We start from the raw sequence: 19,094 nt of genomic DNA, 5'->3' as shown, positions 1-19,094 counted from the left end.
CTGGACCTCTACCTCTGCCTGTCCTTTGGATTGCCCTGGATTGCTGGACCTCAACCTCTGCCTGTTTTTTGGACTGATCTAAGCTAACCCTTAGGAGGTGGATTGCCTGTGGAAATGGACTGAAAGACATGAAGAACTTCCCCCACATCTATGCACCACCAAGCTTAGCTCACTCAGCCACACCCAGTCGTGATTTTTTTTCTTCTTTTGTGCTGGAGCTTAAATAAATCTTTTTTTTTTTTGCTTTACATTGCTGTGTGTTGGTGGAATTTTGGGGGCCCTATAGTGAAACTTCAAAATCTGCCTCCCGTTCTACTTTAAGAAATTCTAAGAACCACCAGTAAACATACAGATTGAGAGTGAAGTGCTCTGTTAGGAACAGTAGGAACAATCATATATTTGATATAAGATGAAGCTTGGCCATTTAAGGCTTTATATATGAGAAGGACATTTTTAAATTCTATCTGGGATTAAAAGAGGAGAGATATGATGTCTTTAATTTTCATAAGATCTCTGGCTGCAGTATTATGGATCAGCTAAAGGCTTTTAACTACAATTTGTGGACTCCCTGATAGTAAAGAATTACATCAGTCCAGCCTTGCAGTAACAAATATGTGGACTACTTTCTCAGCAACATACCTGGACAGAATAGTTCTAATTTTTGCAATATTCCGCAGATGAAAGACGGAAATTCTAGAAAACTCTTTGATATGTGATTTAAATGACAGGTGCTGAGATAAATTTAATCCTATCCAAATAAATTGACTGACTAATCGGCTTCTTTTTCAAAGACTCTGGTCCAAAGACCATAACTTCTGTTTTGTTTGCATTCAGAAGCAGAGAGTCATCCAGGTTTTTATGTCTTCAAAACATACCTGTAGTCTATGTAATGGATTATCTTAATCTGGATTCATAGACAGAAATAGTTGAGTATCATCCAAATTACAGTGGTAATTAATCCCATGCTGTCCATTAATTATACCAATTTGGAGCATATATATATTAAACAGAATTGGTCCTAGCAGTGATCCCTGTGGTACTCCACATATAAGCATGGAGCATGAGGAAGATGTATCATAATGTGAACAAACTGAAATCTGTCAGATAAGATTTAAACCAGTCTAGTGCTGTTCCTTTAATTAGTATAAAATATTCAAGTCTTTCTAAAAGAATTTTATGAGCAAATGTATCAAACTCAGCACTGAGATCTAACAGGACAAGTACAGATACAAGTCCATTATCTGAGGCTATAAGAATATAATTTGTGACTTTCACCAGTGCTGTTTCAGTGCTATGATGAGCTCTAAAGTCAGACTTTAGAACAACTATTTACTCAATAATTTTTGATAAGAAAGGAAGATTGGATGTATGTCTATAATTGACCATGTCATCTGGGTCAAGAGACGGTTTCTTAAGTAAAGGTTTAATTACAGATGCCTTAAAGCCTAAGGTACATATTCCTCTAACAGGGATATATTAATCACATCTAAAATGGAGAAGGAAGTCAGAGGGAATTCTTCCTAAATAACCTGGTGGGAACTGGATCTAACATGTAAAACATCTATACAAGATGAAGGCTCAGATAAAGATAATTGGTTTGCTCACTCTGAAAGTTCAACTGGATCAAAGCAGTCTAAACCCTGTTGAGATTCTATGGCTACCTCAGATGCTGCCTCACCTTCTACAGATAAACAATTATATCATATGTAGAGAGGTGCTAATGATCTTATGTTTAATAGAATCAATCTTATTTGTAAAGAATCCCATAAAATCAAATTTTATAAACTTTTTCTCCAGACTAGTTAGGATTCCCGTAGGCATGTAGAGTGCCATTTTCTCTCCCTTTCCTGACATTTTGCTTCAAAGTGCAAAGCTCTGCATTAAACCAGGGAACCAGCTCTCTATTTGTACGTTTTTCTATTTCAAAGGGGGCATGTTGTCTAGGGCAGTACGTAGAGAACTAGCAACCCCATCAGCAAAATCACCAACCTGTTAAGGGCAATAAACTAAACTTTTGCCCCCTGTAGCACTGCTTAGCCACACAGGGGAGAGGAAAAAAAATGAAAACAAATTCTTTAAAATTTATAACTGCATTATCTGATAATGGCCTGCTAAAGTTAAACCGTCTTTTGGGGAGCAGAACTCTGTTAAAGTAATCCTGAAGATTGATAAAAAGTGGTCAAACAGGACAGGGTTGTGAGGAAATGCTGTTATTTCTTCACATTTAATGCCACCTGTCAGCGCAAGGTCCAGAGTATGATGTTGAGAACATGTAGGACTATTTACATTTTGAACAAAACTAATCAAGTCTAAGATAGTGTTAAAGCCTGCATTTAAGCTATTATGCTGTCAGGAGAAATGTTAAAATCGCCCACTATGATGATCCTGACAGTATTCTACACCAAATCAGATAGAAACTCTGAAAACTCATCTAAAATTTCTGAGCAAGGACCTGGTGGACAATACAAAGTTACAGAAAGTAGAGGTTTTTATTGCTTTGCAATTTGGATGAGGGAAAATAAGGGCTTAATGTCCAACAGAGTTGTGATTATGAACTGCCTTTGGAGTAATCAGTAAGTCAGACTGAAAGATTTTTGCTACCCCTCCTCCTCACCCAGAATTTCTGGGTAGGTGAAAATTTTAATCTGGAGGGAGTTGCCTCGTTTATGCTCACATAATCCTCTTGCTGCAGCCAAGTTTTGTAAAGCAACATAAATCAATGTGTTTATCACAAATCAAGTTAATAATTAACATACTTCTTGAAGAAAGATATCTTATGCTAAATAAACCACCATAGTTTTGACTTTTTCTCAAATTAGAGTTATTTATATTTTATTTAGATCGTCATTCTTTACTCCTTAAGGATTCTTTTCTAATTCATTTTATTTTCGTCATGGGCAAGATAATGTCTGGATAGAGTAATGAGTGGGTAACAGAGGAGAAGCTGCAGAGAGGTGTGTTAAACTACTTTGCTTCGTGGTCTGTACCCTGGGTTTATACATTGTTTTACTAAAGGGAAAGACATATTTGAAGTAGAGGAAATTCCAGCAGGGACCCAGATGCCTTCAGCTACTTCAAAACAAGTCACTCAAAAAAAATTTTTTTTATGCATTTCACTTCATAAATTCATTACCACAGATGTCGGGGAGAAAGGCCAGCAGAGTGAGACGTAAATAGCTGCTTTTTAAATCTGAGGTCACTTGTAGTTGATTATGTTTTTAAAGCATTAAAAGCTGCAGCTGGGTCCTTAGATGTGAAGCTGGTTTTTAGATTATCTTAATAGCCCTGGTGTTCTTAGCCCATATGTGTCTGGTGTTAGTTAAAGGAGGTATGACTTGTATATGTCCTAGCAAAAACTGATATGAGAGGTGGCATTGCAGGAAGTCTATCAAAGTCAGCAGCTGAAGCTTTAAAAACATGCTAATCTGCAGTAAAAAGCAGGTCTGTAACACCCTGTCTTCTTCCTGATCATCTGGACTACCGGCTTAGAAATCTCTAATTTCTAGATTGATCAGAAAGTCCTTATGCCATGGTGACAACAGCATATGCATCTTTGAAAGCTATTGAAACAACAAGAGCTTTTTTTCAGCTTTTTAAGTTAAAGCTTTTTGGTGGATGTAAGAATTTGCTAAAACAAATGAGGAGATCTTGCTTGGTAAATACAGTAGAAGGGTTACATTCTATAAAAAGTGACTCCAGACCTTAATAGATACAAAGAAATGTGATGCAACATCCTACACAATGTTTACCTATGCCTTTATACTGTATACAGTATACAGCAGGTGCTTCTCCAAATCATCCTAAATGTAGCTTAAATAAAGGCACTAGATATTACATTCTTTGGGATTGCGAGAACATAAGGGTATTCTGGCAGGCAGTATGTGGTGAAATCAGTTGGGTGATAGGACAGGCAACACCAATTAGCCCACTCATGTGTCTGCTGGGACTTATACGTAACCCCCTGAGAGCTCATAGTGAGAATGTTCAGTTTCTCCTGATGTTGGCTCTGAAGGATATATTGACCAAATGCGTCAGTAGGGATGCCCCTTCTACTCAGATCTGGAAAGCTCTGATATCTGAAGTTGTAAGATTGAAGGGTCATGAACACAAAATGGATAAAATGTATATGTAACTATATGATGAGATGCTGTATATAAGTTGTCCTCATGCCCATAGATGTAGTAACTGATACTTGTTTATTTTATGATTCTTTGAAATAACAAAATGTTTAATAAAAAAAAGTGACTAGAGACTATCACGTCTTCTGTAATACTGTGATATTTCACAGACTTTAATTCATGTAAAAACATTTTCTCAGACAGATCCACACTGGTCAGCATGAAACAGCTGACTGCCTTGTACCATTTCTGTAGAGTGCAGTCTAGTGTGTGCTATGGAAAAGTTTCAGTGAAACAGAGGGTGGGAGATTGGTGAAACTTTTTTTAAATTAAGAATCAGTACTTTGTCCATTCATTTAGCCAATAAGTGGTCATTACTGATGTGAATTGGGAGTAAAGGTATTAAGGTAGTTGGTCCCTGTTGCCCAATGTCTCTCAAGCACGCCTCGGTTTAATTTGTCTGACTCTCAAGTTAATCTGATAGAGAACTCCTGCTCTACCAAACAAGCTCTCAGAGAAGTCTTGATCGATGCAGGGAACATTTCATCACATGAATCTAGCTCTCAATCTGGTTTCTATTTTTACCTTCCTTCTGTCAATATGCTTATGAATTAGATTCTTTTGTTGTCTTATGTCCACAGGACTGTAGATTTGGTGCTATTAAGCCGCTCAGTGATTTTTCTTTATCTTTTTTCTCCATCGACTCTCAATCTATTGCTACATTTTCTCCAGCCTATTATCTCCATAGCAACTGGTCAGCTGTTCACTTTGTTGCTCAAAATGCTTTTTTTCCTGATACATTTAGAAAGAGTCACTGCATGAACCTCATCTTTTGATTTATTATCAGTTTTATGTGTTTTATTGTTCTTTTCATTTTTTCCTAATATAAGATATCTGAATGATTTTTAGCAAACATTTAATGTATTATTAATTTGTCTCTTACGCAACGCTTAAGATGCAAGTAGTAATTTCAGATACATATCTCATAAAAATGGGTTAAAATATAGCACTTGTCAGCTATCAATGCTCCATGCAAATCAGATTCTCTGCTATGTAACTTTAGGGGCTGCTTCGTCACTAAATGGGTAATGTAATCCAGAGTTCGCTTTTACAGCTGTCTGAGATCATCTTCAGCACGAGTTCTAACTAGGCTAAGAGTTGTTGTTAGCCAACAAAACAAATATGACACTTAACCTGATCAGACTTTTTTTTTTTCACTGATGTTCAACCTGTGTTTGAAAAGTTACTTACATTTTGTTATAGTAAGAGTTACTTCTCCAAAAAAGTAACAAAGTTATATCTGTTAGTGCACGGTTAAATTTGGTTACTAGTCAAAGTAATGAAATGTTTGGTATTAATTAATGACTGAATTCATTAATTAAAATACTTTGTATTTAAAAATACTGAATACTTATCTCCTAAGTTTTGGCATGTATGGTGGAACAAGTGAGTTGCAATATACACACCTAAACAGAATGGGTGGATGCAAGAATTCAAATACGCAAATGAGGAGATCTTGCTTTGTAAATACAATAGAAGGGTTACATTCTATAAAATAGTGTCTCTGGACTGTAATACATACAAAGAAATGCAATTCAACATCCTACATAATGTTTACATATAACTCTCAAATATGAAACTTTGTAAACAAAATTGTTAGTATCTCTCGTTTAATGAAAGAAAAACCAACAAGGATCATAGAAATAACTTGAATCTGGCAAAAGTAATAATAAATAAGATATAAGAATAAACAAATGAAAGTCCGACATTGCTTTTCAATCATGCATCAACCGAATTATTTAAAAAAATAAACTCATTAATTAGGCCCGGAACAAAAAACTGCAAAACAGCCCCAGAACATCTTTATGTTCTGGGGCTGTTTTGCAGTTTTTTGTTCCGGGTCCTACTCCATGTTTTTGGTCCACTCTATAAAGCCTCAAACTCAGCGCTATTTCTGACATTTTGATTTGAAAAAGCTTCCTGGAAGGGAAGAGAAATCTCTTCAAACTTGGAAATAAAGTCCAGTGGCTTGTTTTTCTAACTTTTTTGGAATGGCTACGACCTGGATTACTGACAGTCTCCACCAGCAGGCTACTCCATGTTTTACAGTAGAGATTGTGTTCTTTTCTCGATATGCTTCATTTTTCTGTCTGTGAACATAGAGCTGATGTGTCTTAGCAAAATGTTCCATTTTATTCAGATCTCTCCATGGGACATTCTCCCAGAAACTTTGTTGCTTGTTAACATGTAGTTTGGCAGTCTGTTTTTTTTTTATGAATTGTTTTCAGCAATGATGTCCTCGTTGGTTGTCTCCCTTTAAGTTCACTTTGGCTCAAATAACAACAGATGTTGCCGACTGACACTGATAGTTCTTGAGCTTTAAGGTCACCTTTAATCTCTTTAGAAGTTTTTCTGGCTATTTTGTAACCATTCATATTATTTGTTTCTTTGATTTGTCATTTTTTCTCCTGTGGCCTCGTCAAGAGGTTGGCTACAGTCCCATGGATCTGAAATGTCTGAATAATATGTGCCAAAATAGTCACAGGAAGATCAACCTGCTTGGAGATGATCTTATAGCCTTTACCTTTAACATACTTGTCTATAATTTTAATTTCAATCTTCCGATCTTTCTTTCTTTCTTCCGGTTCCTCACAGACCACAGAGTATAAAGTTATGTCTGACATCATGAAGTTGGCGCTGATGACTGGCTTGATTACTCATTTCATTCACCTGCTACACTCCACCCAGTTTCTCATTGCTGTTCATCTGATCCACCTCCTCCACCTTCTATTTAAGAAAAAAATAGCCTGCCCAACTTCTATTTAACCAGCCCTCAAACCAGTCATCAGTGCTAGATTATTCTCAAGCCAGTGGTGGTACGAGATAGGGGGGGAGCAGGTCAGATTCGAACCCAGGTCAGCCATGTCGAGACCTAAGGTCCAGGTTGTGCGTGCTAAGCACTGCGACACCAAAGCACACCATGAATTTTTTTTTTTTTGCTAAAGAATGGAACACTAAGCATCCCATTTAGATTTTGAACAATACATCAATAAAGTTAACAGGATATTTGTTAAGCAGAAGGCAAATTATGTTGTGAAAAAATCTTTCCACCACTATTTAGTCTGCTTGATTCAGTTCTATGTAGAACCATCTTTTCTGTGCTAGATAACTTATGCTCAGTTCAATGTGTAGACAGCTCGTGATAACATTTAATTTGAAGTCTCAACAAACATTTGATGATTTGATGGGACTATTCAAAAACATTACAAGGATAAAAAATATAACTTGCTAAACCAAATAGATATATGATGCAGTCATCAAAAACATTGTTTAAAAGGGCAGATGAAGCTTCATTATTAGTCCTAAACCTAAAGGGATTATGGGTTAAAAAAATGTCAGAGAGCTGTAAAAGCACACACAACAGATGGAGGAGGAGCTTATCCTCGTCTGACCACTTTTGATACAAAAGTGGTCAGATGAGGTTTATACATCTTATTCGAGTGCCTCTTAATTTTGTTAAGCCCCAAAATAACTCATTTGGTTTTCAGATTTAAGTTTTGAGGGATATTAATTTTATCGACAACATTCTTTTAAATGTGAGTAATACATTTTGTAGCATCTCGGCTGAGTCTGGATTCGACTTCTAAAAGAAAGGTAGATAAGAGGAGGCCTTTCAACCTCAAAGACCTATCACCAAAATTAAATAATCAAAATACCACTGAATTGTACCCATGGGAAGCTATTTTAAAAGAGTTTAAGATAAAGACAATAAATCGATGGATGAGTCATACCCTTCATTGTTGTAGAACATATAAAAACAGATCTATATGACAAAGATAACTAATAATCAGAAATGCTGAACAAAGGGTTTTTGGTTATTTTGCCAATGCTCATTTACTTATCAAAGATAGAACATAATTCAAACTATCCAATAAGGTACAATGAAAACCAAAATAAATACTCTTTTCTAACTGTATTAATTTGTAATTTTATAATCTTACTTAACTGAATCAAAATGAGGATTCATTCTCAATTGGAAAGTAAAAGAATGAGAAAGGAACCATGTAGGTCATTCATTTCAAATTACTTGTGCTATAATGATGTGCAGGGAGGAGCAGGCAAGGGTGTTCTCTGCTTATTAAACTCTATCACAGATGTTTATTAAGCTGAAACTGGCAATCCTTTGTAATGATTCAGTTAAAAATCTCCTAAAGAACAAACAAACTGCAGAACCAGAGCCGGTGCGGTTTAAAGGTATTCTCAAAACATCAGTCATCGCTGTCAGATTACCGTATTTTCACGACCATAAGGCGCACCGTACTAAAAGGCGCACTCTCAGTTATGTGTCCCATTTCTGTATTTAACACACACATAAGGCGCACCGGACTATAGGGCGCGTTTTTTATAGACAGGTACATGTCCTCTACTACCTTTAAATACCTCTACTGCGTGTTTAAAAATACAGCGGGGGCAAAACTGAGTATGACTGTGCTTTATTCATGTATTTATTACAAAGTATTAATCAAACCTGGCAGCTGGCCGTGAGACAGACACATCGCAGATGACACAGCGCTGTGGTCACTCCTAAATTAACTTAAAATCCTGAAACCTGCCGACAGAATATGTTCGCTTTTATTACCGGCATCCTGGTGCTTGCAGTTTAAATTATTTAGATGAAAAACACCTGCCAGCAGCCGCGGTGAACGAAAGGATTTCTACTGTCGGTGCACCGCTGGTATGTGGGGGTCTGAGCGCCTCCGACAGAAATAGATAATCTGGATGAACTGACTGCAATTATGAAGTTTTCAGGTGGACTTTCTCACTTAAAAACATATTAAAACTACTTTATTCCCACTGATCACAGCAAATATAGCTGCAAGATTAAGATTATTTAGATGAAAAAACACCTGCCAGCCGCCGCGGTGAAGAGGAGGAGACCCGCCCAGAGGCTGCTGTTGAATTAAGTTTTCAGGTAGAAAAATAGAGCGAGAGCAAAACTGAGTATGTTTGTGCTTTATTCATGTATTTTTTGCAAAGTATTAATCAAACCCATCAAAGTCATCATCCTCTGTTTCTGAATTAAACAGCTGCGCTAAATCAGACATGCCAGTTTCCCCTTCTTCGCTGTCAGTCACTTTCCGTGCAGCGCAGCTCCTCCTTTTGCAAAAGCTTGAACAATAGAGCCAGCAGACACGTTAGTCTAAGCATCTACAATCCATCCGCAAACTGTGGCGTAACTTGCCCGGCGCTGCCTTCCACTTATCGTGAAACTGTGGTCTCAGTCTGTCATCCATCGCTCCCACGCCGCTCGCAGCCTTACTTTGAACGGCCGCTTCACACCGATGTTGGGCGGTTGAAGTTCCTTTGTCAGATCCCCCGGGATAACGGCGAGCACAGCGTTCATTGATTCACCTTTTTTTTCACATCGGCTGTGAGATGGGCACGCAGCGATGGTGATGCGTGGAAAAAAACACCTGGTCTCCTCACATACACCTGCCTCAGCCACGCTTTCATCATCTCCTCATCTATCCAGCCTTTTTCATTTAATATCATATGTCATCAGAGCGCTGTGTCTGTCTCGCTGTCAGCTCCCAGATCAGCTTCTCTGATTGGTTGATGCGGCGCGTCCAGCAGCAAAACTTCAATTTTTCCATCTCGAGCAGCAGCAGCGCGTTGGCGGTGCGTCAGATACTTAAACGATCCCGACGTGCTGCACCTGCGGCTCAAAACGCGCTGCAGGACCTTTTGCTGCACCTATACGCGCGTCAACCATTGACTTTGCATGTAAACTCGCTGCTTCTGCTGCACCTGCTGGGTCCGGTTCACACCGATGTTGAGCGGTTGAACAGCGAGCACAGCGTTAATTTGTTTCCCCATGTTTTTCACATCAGCTGTGAGATGGGCACGCATGGAGTCACAGATTAATGGTGATGAGTGGGAAAAAAACACCTGGTCTCCTTACATTCAGCCACTCTTTCATCATCTCCTCAATGAGGTGGTCTCAAAAGTCGCAGTTACAACACACATAGGGCGCACCGCACCAAAGGGCGCACCGCACATTTTGAGGGGAAAAAAAGACGTTTAAGTGCGCCTTATAGTCGTGAAAATACGGTAGACTATTTGCTCATTGCAGCCACATCTTTTTGTTTTAAATTCTCCTGAGAGAAAGAAAAACATTAAGCACTGCAGTCTTCGCATGCAGTCTATTTTGTTTCCACTGGGACATCTTTGATTAGGGATTTTTTATTATGTTATTTATTTTGCTAGGGCACTTTTTGAACTCAGCTGTTCAAATGTCTCATAGTAGATATAGACTCTTGTTGTCAGAAATTCCTTACATTTATTAATGGAAGGGAAAAAAATAGATACAGTGTCTAATGGTGAAAGAAACCTTAAAAGAATAAACAATAATTTTATAAAGTCAGGAATTCTGCTAATTTAATGTAAAGGACCCCAATTCGAATTATGCTTGTTAAGTTACCATGAAAACTTTGCCTAGTGTGTGAGCAAGGCATGACGACTTGCTGTGGTGACCCTGATTATGGAATATGGAACAGCTGAAAGGACACACACTACAGTTTGTTGTCTGTCCACCACCACATTCTATAAATTTTGCATCATAGCCTTTAATATGGCTATGATGCAAAATGGAGCTTATAGTCAGCTAGCATAAGGTACTACTGAGCCGTTAAATGTATAGGGGAGGAGTATCTTTTCCCAGCTGGATCATCAAAATAAGTAGTCCTTCTAATTTTCTATCATTCTGGTCATATTTTTACGTAAGGCCGTCCTATGTGCTCGTCCCCACTTTCACTTACCGGTGGTAAGACTGACATTCGGGAAAAATTGCAAATCTTCTTTTGGAAAGTATGCTTCCACAAGCGATGCAAGCGGCACCTTTTAAACTGTGTGCACAAGGAGTATTGGGCTCGTGCATGCTCTTGCACACGTTAGGTGTTCCCTCTTGGGAGCAGGTACAAGGTTTTGCATTTTTTAAGTGGAGAGGGGGTCTTTTCAAAATTTTGTGAAAATCCTTCATTATACCTTTACCTAAAATGACCACCAAAAACAAAAGTACAAAGCGACAAAGGTCCATATTGGGAAAAAAAATACATCAACAGACACAACTGAAGAAGAAAGAAAAGGAAATGTGTGGGACAGGAAAAAAAACTGTAGGTAAAGTTGAGTATAAGTGGACAGGTTTATTTACAAAACAGGCAGCTTCTTCTTCTACTACCTTTATTAAAAACATGACAGTTCTTCACATGCCCAAATTATTTCATCAGATCAAACATTTGGTACATGTATTCACACGTCATGATTGGATCATTTTAGTTAGTGTCCATGTGAACACAGATTTTGAACTTTTGCTCAACCAATATTTAGATAAGATCCAAAACTTTCGCATTTAAATGTAGCAAATGTGCCCTTAGTGTTGTAGGAGGACATATAGATGTGAATGTGCCATGCGGATGGAAAAAGGTGAAAATGTTCAAAAGTATAAAAGAAATTACCAGTTCTTTTTCTAAGGAATTTTGTTATTTATTAGTTTAAGGAGAGTTGTACAGGGTAAACGTAGACAAGCTGCCTTTCACCTGTAGATTGCTAGAGATAGGTACCAGCTACTCGCAGGACCCCTTTGGATAAGAGGCATAAGATGGATGGATGGATGGATGGATGGATGGATGGATGGATGGATGGATGGATGGATGGATGGATGGAGTTGAAAATAAATAGTGTACATTGATTACAAGTTGGTAAAAGGGGTTTTTGGATGAAATTGACATCATTATCATGTACATATTATGGTAAAATGAATTACATTTTTGATGAAGAAACAGACCGTATCACATTATAGAAAAATAAAGGCGGTTAACAGTTGCATCATATTAACAGCTCACATAGACTGTTTGGTGGATTATGGATCCCCATCAGCTACAGCTTAACTCTGCTGATATCAAAAACCAATGATGACAAAAAAAATGAACCAGTTGAATCACATTCCCTCTCATTAGTGGTATGTACTGTATGTTGAGTCATTTTAGGTAATGTCTCCTCATTAAGAAATGAATCATGCAAATCTTTAACTTGTCTCGTTATGCTTATAATGCAAGTCATTTGGCATTGATAGAAAATGGCACTTTGCTGTTAATAATACATCTGTAGATGCCTCGGTAAAATTAGCCTGAATAATGTTCGAGTCACTGTGCTTGACTTCCTCCTTGTTCTTCTGCATGATGTGGCCCTGGTTTCACTCTGAGGGCTCATCATCTCGCCTCAGTGCAAACAGTCACAGGTTTGTCTGCTAGCATCAAACCAGCACAGCATGATGTCCTGTGTTTGAGTAGCAAGGAAAGAATGAAAGTGAAGCTGTTTAGGATCAGGATTGTGCAACATTTTGCCTGCATGTCTCTGCATAAACACACTCATGATTAGATGGTATAAACACTCAAGAGCTGTTGCAGATAAACAATTAATACTAATAATGTATGAAAGGTGACACTACATGCATGTTAGCACATCCCAGTGGAAGCGAATTTCTTCCAGTCTTGTTTCAGGCCCCAGAGCATCTTCTTATTGATGTATGACTGAACTTTAACATCAGGCTAAGGGGTACAAGACGCCTCTAGAAGCAAACTCTGTGTGAAATCCTGTTCTGAGCTTCAGTTAGCAAATCATAGGGTTCAATAACTTTGAAGGAACAATAAAACTTGTAACATTCAGTAAAGCACCACAAATAAAGATGCATTTTGATACTAGTTAAACAGAGAATCTAATATAATTTAATGAAAGTTTTTAAATGTGTTATTAAAATGCCCTCCCTAACCATAACACAGTAAAATATAATCACTGACATATAATGACAATGTGCTTTAAAGGGGACATATCATGGGTTGTTTTAAACAAGTTAAGAAATGTCTATGGACTGTACTAAACTAAATTATGATATGTTTTTTCATAGAATCAAAATCAGATTTTTTTTTTTTTAAAGTTCCTTTCAGAATGAACGTTGCTGAGCCACTTTTCATCATTTTATCAGTCATTTTATCTTGCAGTGCTATTATTTTTACTGTTGGGTACAAATAAAGACAGCTGACATATACTAATCTGAACCGACCAGTAAAGATGCAGCCAGTGGTCTCTTAATGTGAAGTGAGTAGTCAACCATACATGTCACGCTCTCTATCTCTATGTTCTGCAAACCTGCTTCCACTCTAAATCAAAATATCATTCTGTCCACCTAGAGTTGGGGGAAAAAATATTTCAGCTTTGGAAAAATTATTCATCAATTTTATGTGTGTAGAGTTCTGTCAACTGCTGCTCCGCAAATTAGGGATGCTCGTTCACTGACAAATTTTAAAACACGGCTCATGACCTACTTTTAACAGCAGGACTAAGTTGTTGTAACCTTGATCATTTCGTTTAAACAAATTCGTATTATTGCCTTAGTTTACAGTATATCTTTATGGTGTATTTTATATACATATTGTTTTTTTAGATATAGTCAGCAATTTTTTTCCAGCTCTTAACTGTTTTAAAGGGCTCTGCAAGTAAACTTTAACTTTACATTGGAGAAATTTACCTTTGAATTTAACCCATCCCCTTGGGGAGCAGTGGGATGCCATTGTGTGGCGCCCAGGGAGCAATCGGCAGTTAAGGGTTTTCACTCAGGAACCCACAGTGGAGACAGTGGGGATCGATCCGGGTACTTGCAACCTTCTCAGAGCAGAAGTGCACTGGTCTAACCCACTAGGCCAACACGCAATCTACAGATTTGTAACGATTCTTGACAACAAATGTTCCTTCAGACAATATCTAGCTAGCAACAGACATGATCATTTTCAACAGCCACTGCAGAGTGCAATAAAATACAGTGTCAACTGAAGTTAAACATTGTTTTAAAATGATGTAGTAATACCTTATTCTTAAAGACTTCCTCCATAGCAAAGGGACTTCAAAAACTCCTTGTATAAATAGCTGATATGCCTTAAAAGCAGAAAGGCTTAAAAAACATTTTGAATGTTCATTTTATAACATCTTAAAGAAAAAAAAGAATATGCCATAAATGATGATGCATTCAACTCAGTTATTTTAGGTGTGATTTAGACTTTGAAAAAGTGATTTGTAAACATCGTAAGTTTTAGAGGAGAGTGATAAAAAGATCTATATACTCACTAAGCATTTACATAAATAGGAGAGGAAATGGCTAACTGCCTTTAATGATCCCTTTGATAGTCTGATAAAAATGCCCAGACCTGATCCCTGTTTGGTTTGTTTTCAACACAACCTTTTTTAGCATGCATTGCACAAAAGAAGCTTTTCCATTTGTGTAAAACTAGATTAGTTTTTTTTTTATGAGCATGCAACTAACATTATGGTCAGATTACACAACTACCAGTGTGTAATGGAGTGTGTCATAAGCACCGTGCTTATTTAGATAATACATCCATTAACAGGTTTGTTCTCTTATTTTATACATTTCTACAGCAGGCAATGTCTAGAACTGGGGTTCTAGTGAAATTTGCATTCTAAAAGCCATAAAAAAGGGAGGTTTTGCTTTCTTTGTAATGGCTATTTTTTCAAAGTATTTGCTTTTTTCACACTAAAATATAATCTACTACAGTATGTTTGTTGTTTTCTAAATGTCTTTCCAAACATAAGAGCTCCAGCACAAATTCTGAAGGAAATGCAAGTTGGCATGCAGGCTCTAACACATGCTGAAGCCTGAGGCGCTGCAAAGATTGTATCTCCCAATGCATTTTTCTCCAGTCAAATCCTCACAACTAATCCAAGTGGTGCAAGTCATTTTACCCAGGATGAAAAGAAACAGTTACTTTATATGAATAGAAATAAATATAAACATTGTAATGTTTAAAGTTTCTGGACAATAACAAAAACTCTTTTTGACCTCTGTTGCTATCTAATCCCATATTGGCTGTAATTAACTCAATCAAGCATGATTTAAACTTCTTGCTAATGAAAAATTAAATACTTTCTTAATACAGGCTCATTAGGAATGACAGCGGTCAAAGGAGCATGATTACAATGAAAAGCAATAAACAAATACTGAGGGAACAGTGCAGAAAATAGGCCTTTACTATTAGACTTTTCTGAGAGCTTTACACTTCTGACTCATCATTCCCTTGTCTGTCGAATCGTAGTACTCAAAACCTCCTTCCTTGTTAAAAGACTGACATCACCCCCCACACCACCTCTCTATCCCACTCTCTGACATCGTGTTGTTTACCTAATTCAGTCGGCTTGTGGAAAAAAGGCCCTCTTCAGCGACGTACGCCTTCTAACTCAGTCGGTGGTCTGCATAATTACACATGCAGCCATTCTGACACAGTTAATCATGATGGAGGCGTTGCTGATGGGGGTTTATCCACCTTCATTTGCAGGGCTTTAATTAGAGCCATGTTTGTTTTGCAATGATTGCAGAAATTAGCTAACCTCAGCTAACACAGTGCAGACAGAAAAATGTATGAATCGGTATATGTTGAATGAGACTTAGCCACGCTGATCAGCCAATCTCATTGTAAAGTCTCCAAGACTGTAGATGTGTGTGTATGAGGGGCAAAATGCCTTCTCTCTCCCAGATTTATTCCAGTTTATGTAGTCTGCTATAATCCACTTTTGCGTATCTGACTGAAGTGTATTTATTTTGAAGTTATTTATTTATTATTTTGTTTTCTGCAGTTTTTTTCGGTAACTTCGTCTGTGTTATTTCATTTATTGGTTTTAATCTTTGTCACTTTTTTTTTTTTTTTTTTTGATTGCTGATTTTTGGTAAATTCGTTGTTTTCTGTTTGTTTTTGATGTCTTTATTTATTTGCCATTGTGTGTACTCAAGTCATTACTCGATATTGAGTCACACACAAGTTACCATTTTAATAGCTTTCGACCCTGCGTCTTGTTTTGTGTAAAATCACAAAAGAACTCAAATTAGAACATCACACTAAGGACGTGCAACTTCTAGTTACTTGGACTCAAAGGATTTGATTTTGAAGAACTTTATATTCAATAAAATGTTTGCATTAATTTAATCTCACCTGATGCCCTCTGATAGAACCGTCCAATGAGCACAATTCTCCCAGCTGCACACCTCAAGCCGTTTGCCAGTTTATGCTCCTCCTGTTGCTAGGCAGCAGACAGTAGTAAAATTGTCCTGTCATCAAATTGTTGTACGCATAACTGGAAATGTTATGTTAGAAGACTTTCAAAAACATTTTAATAAAGAAGGAAGAAGTAAATGTTTCAGACCAGGTTCCTAATTGCAAACCTGGTGACAGTGATGTAACTGCTCTTTGCAGTTGTATTAAAGTGTTGTTGGGCAGAGCTCTTTAAAGTGGGGGAGCATGAACCATTAATTACAGTTTACATCACCGCACCTTAACCAGCTGTTAAGAACTGTGCCAAACGTAGAAAAAGTGTCCTTGCTTAATTTTTCCATTAATGTGGGATCCTGGAGTAAAAGATGCAAAGACCCATGATGTACAGTAGGAGCTGCGGCTGGTCTATTGGCATTGTGTTTGATGATGTGCCCTACAATAATGCACAGAATACGCAAAGATTGAAAGAAGTTATTGAGGTATGAAGGAATTTTTTTTTGTTTCTATTATAAAACTGAGAAATAATAAATGAATGGATGAATAGAGAATTTTTTAAATATTGCCACATTTCTATTGTGTCAGAAAAGTCATTCAGCTACAGATGACGCATACCGTTTTTTGTTTTTTTTCATGAAGTTTCATAAATAAATTTTATAAATGCAATGCTTTTTGCAACGCTTATGTTTAAGTTCACTGTCACTGTTGTGCTAAAGATCTGAATGCGAATACATTTTGTATTAGGGAGCGGTGCTTTATTTCTAAGACTGTTTCCACATGCACAGACAAAGTGTAATTTTGCACAATCCATCTTATATATTTCCACACAGATTATAGAACACATTTGAAATTGTTTATCAAAAAAATTTTTATTTGAAATGTTTGCTAGGTCTACAAGTATTCTTGAGAGGAAACAAAATTAACTTATGGTAAATGTTGAAACGTCTACAAACAATTCTTTCTTAAAGAAGACAAAGCAACTTATTTATGTTTAATATGACTTGTATGTTTGTTTGTTTTTTGCTTCCAGTTTTAATGATTTGGACCAGAAGGTAACAGGTTCTAAAATAGATTAAAACCTGAAAATAGATTTCCAACTGGCTTTTCAATTGTGTGTTAAGTAGATATTTATGAAAAGTGAAGGTTTTCTACTTATTGGCTGTTAGAGTTAGGGTCATTAAGTCAGTCAAGGTCTATGTAGATTTTTTATTTAGTTATTTGAATACTTTTTTTTTAGTTTAGGGATTGAATTTTACTATATATTTACTATAATGCGTCAAAAGCAGGTCTGTTCTGTTGCAACTGGTTAAAAGGGATATATTTATTTTTGTATATATTTTTTTATACTGTTATCTTTTTGATAAAAGATAAAAGTATAAAACATATTTTTATATGTTCCATATTCTCCCTGTTAAATTTAAAGTTTAGTTCCCTTTACAGATTGTCCTACCAAAGATAAACTTTATTATTTTTTCAATTTGTGCTTATTGGGCTGCAGCAAGGAGGTTCTGGGTTCGAATCCTGGCCTGGGGTCTTTCTGCATGTAGTTTGCATATTCTGCCTGTGCATGTGTGGGTTCTCTCTGGGTACTCTGGCTGCCTCCCACAGTCCAAAACATGACTGTCATGTTAATTGATCTCTAAAATTCTCCTTAGGTGTAAGTTAATTGTTGTTTGTCCTGTTTAAGATTAAGATCACACATCAATAAAAGAGTATAATGCGGTTCATAAATGAAAAGCCTGAATACACTGAATTTGTATTTTTTGAGATGATTTCAAAACATTTTTTAGTATTTGTAGACTTGAGACTTGCTGTTTTATTTATTTATTTTTTTTGTGGGCCAGAACAAGTTCTGACAGGGGTGTGGGTTTCATGTAGATTTAAATTTTGCTTCAAAATATATACTGGTTTTTAAATCTAAAGCCATAGTTTCTGCATCATATGCTGCCCCCCTCATTAAGCTGCTCCCCTCTCCATCTGAGGCAAAACTGTCATATGTGGTAAATATGAAATGCATTGCTGCTGGTGCAACACTCTGGGAATGTCATCACAGAAACAGATTTAAAATTCTGGCAAGCTGACGCTGAAAGGCTCACTCAGCCATGTTTGTTGAGAAGCAGAATGTAAGTGAAGCTCATTTATATGTAAAAGTCCCTCAGTCCAGTTTTAACTTTCCCTGTTATGCTTCGGGGAATCTTCATTTTACCCACAATGTGGTTTAAGGGTTGCAAACAACTCTCTCTCAGCGAGTCCTCTAACTGTTATTTTTATTTTCTACTCATGTCTCCTGTAATTCCAGGACCCCAGAAGCAAGCACAAGTTCAAGATCCACACATACGGCAGCCCCACGTTCTGTGACCACTGTGGATCGCTGCTGTATGGGCTTATTCACCAGGGGATGAAATGTGACAGTGAGTATTACTCCTTGTGGGTGTGTGTGGCTGCACCTGTGTTGAACATCCTGTGCTGGTTTTTTCCTTCAGCTGGTCCAAATGAGAACAGATGGGAATAAGCTGGTGCTGCAGCCCAGACAGAATTCATCGCTCTGCCCCACTGAGACCTCTCTGTGATCACATTCATTCTGCATACTTTCCACTTTTCTCCCCTTTTCTTTGGGTGTCTGTGCTGCTGCCCTCAATTCCTGAACTGAAATTATAGTTTCTCCCATTTACTTTCCTTTTTTGACCTTTGCCATCCATATTAGTCTGATAAAAAATCCTGGATCATCTCCCATAAAGCTGTTGGTTGGTGTTCCACAAGGCTCTTTTGCTGGACTATTGACATTTACACTTTATATCAACAAAGTCCCATCTGTACAGTGCTGTAAAAAAGGTATTATCACAGATATCCTGTTTTTGTTGTTTTA

At 37.2% G+C, this 19,094-nt stretch overlaps 1 protein-coding gene across 2 annotated transcripts in view; it reads left to right on the top strand.

The window, feature by feature from the left end:
- The window catches only part of si:ch73-374l24.1 (protein kinase C alpha type), a 183,142-nt gene that overhangs the window by 104,585 nt on the left and 59,463 nt on the right, over positions 1–19,094 (top strand). For both annotated transcript variants that reach the window (XM_038307773.1, XM_038307774.1), the window contains exon 4: positions 18,528–18,639. In XM_038307773.1, the coding sequence (XP_038163701.1) occupies positions 18,528–18,639 (112 nt within the window). The remainder of the gene's footprint in view (positions 1–18,527; positions 18,640–19,094) is intronic.

The sequence above is a fragment of the Cyprinodon tularosa genome, unplaced genomic scaffold (genome assembly GCF_016077235.1).
Source record: "Cyprinodon tularosa strain WSP-4 unplaced genomic scaffold, ASM1607723v1 ctg62, whole genome shotgun sequence".
NCBI lineage: Eukaryota > Metazoa > Chordata > Actinopteri > Cyprinodontiformes > Cyprinodontidae > Cyprinodon > Cyprinodon tularosa.
Note: the sequence above shows the minus strand (reverse complement) of the source record. Positions and strands in the feature narration are given on the sequence as shown.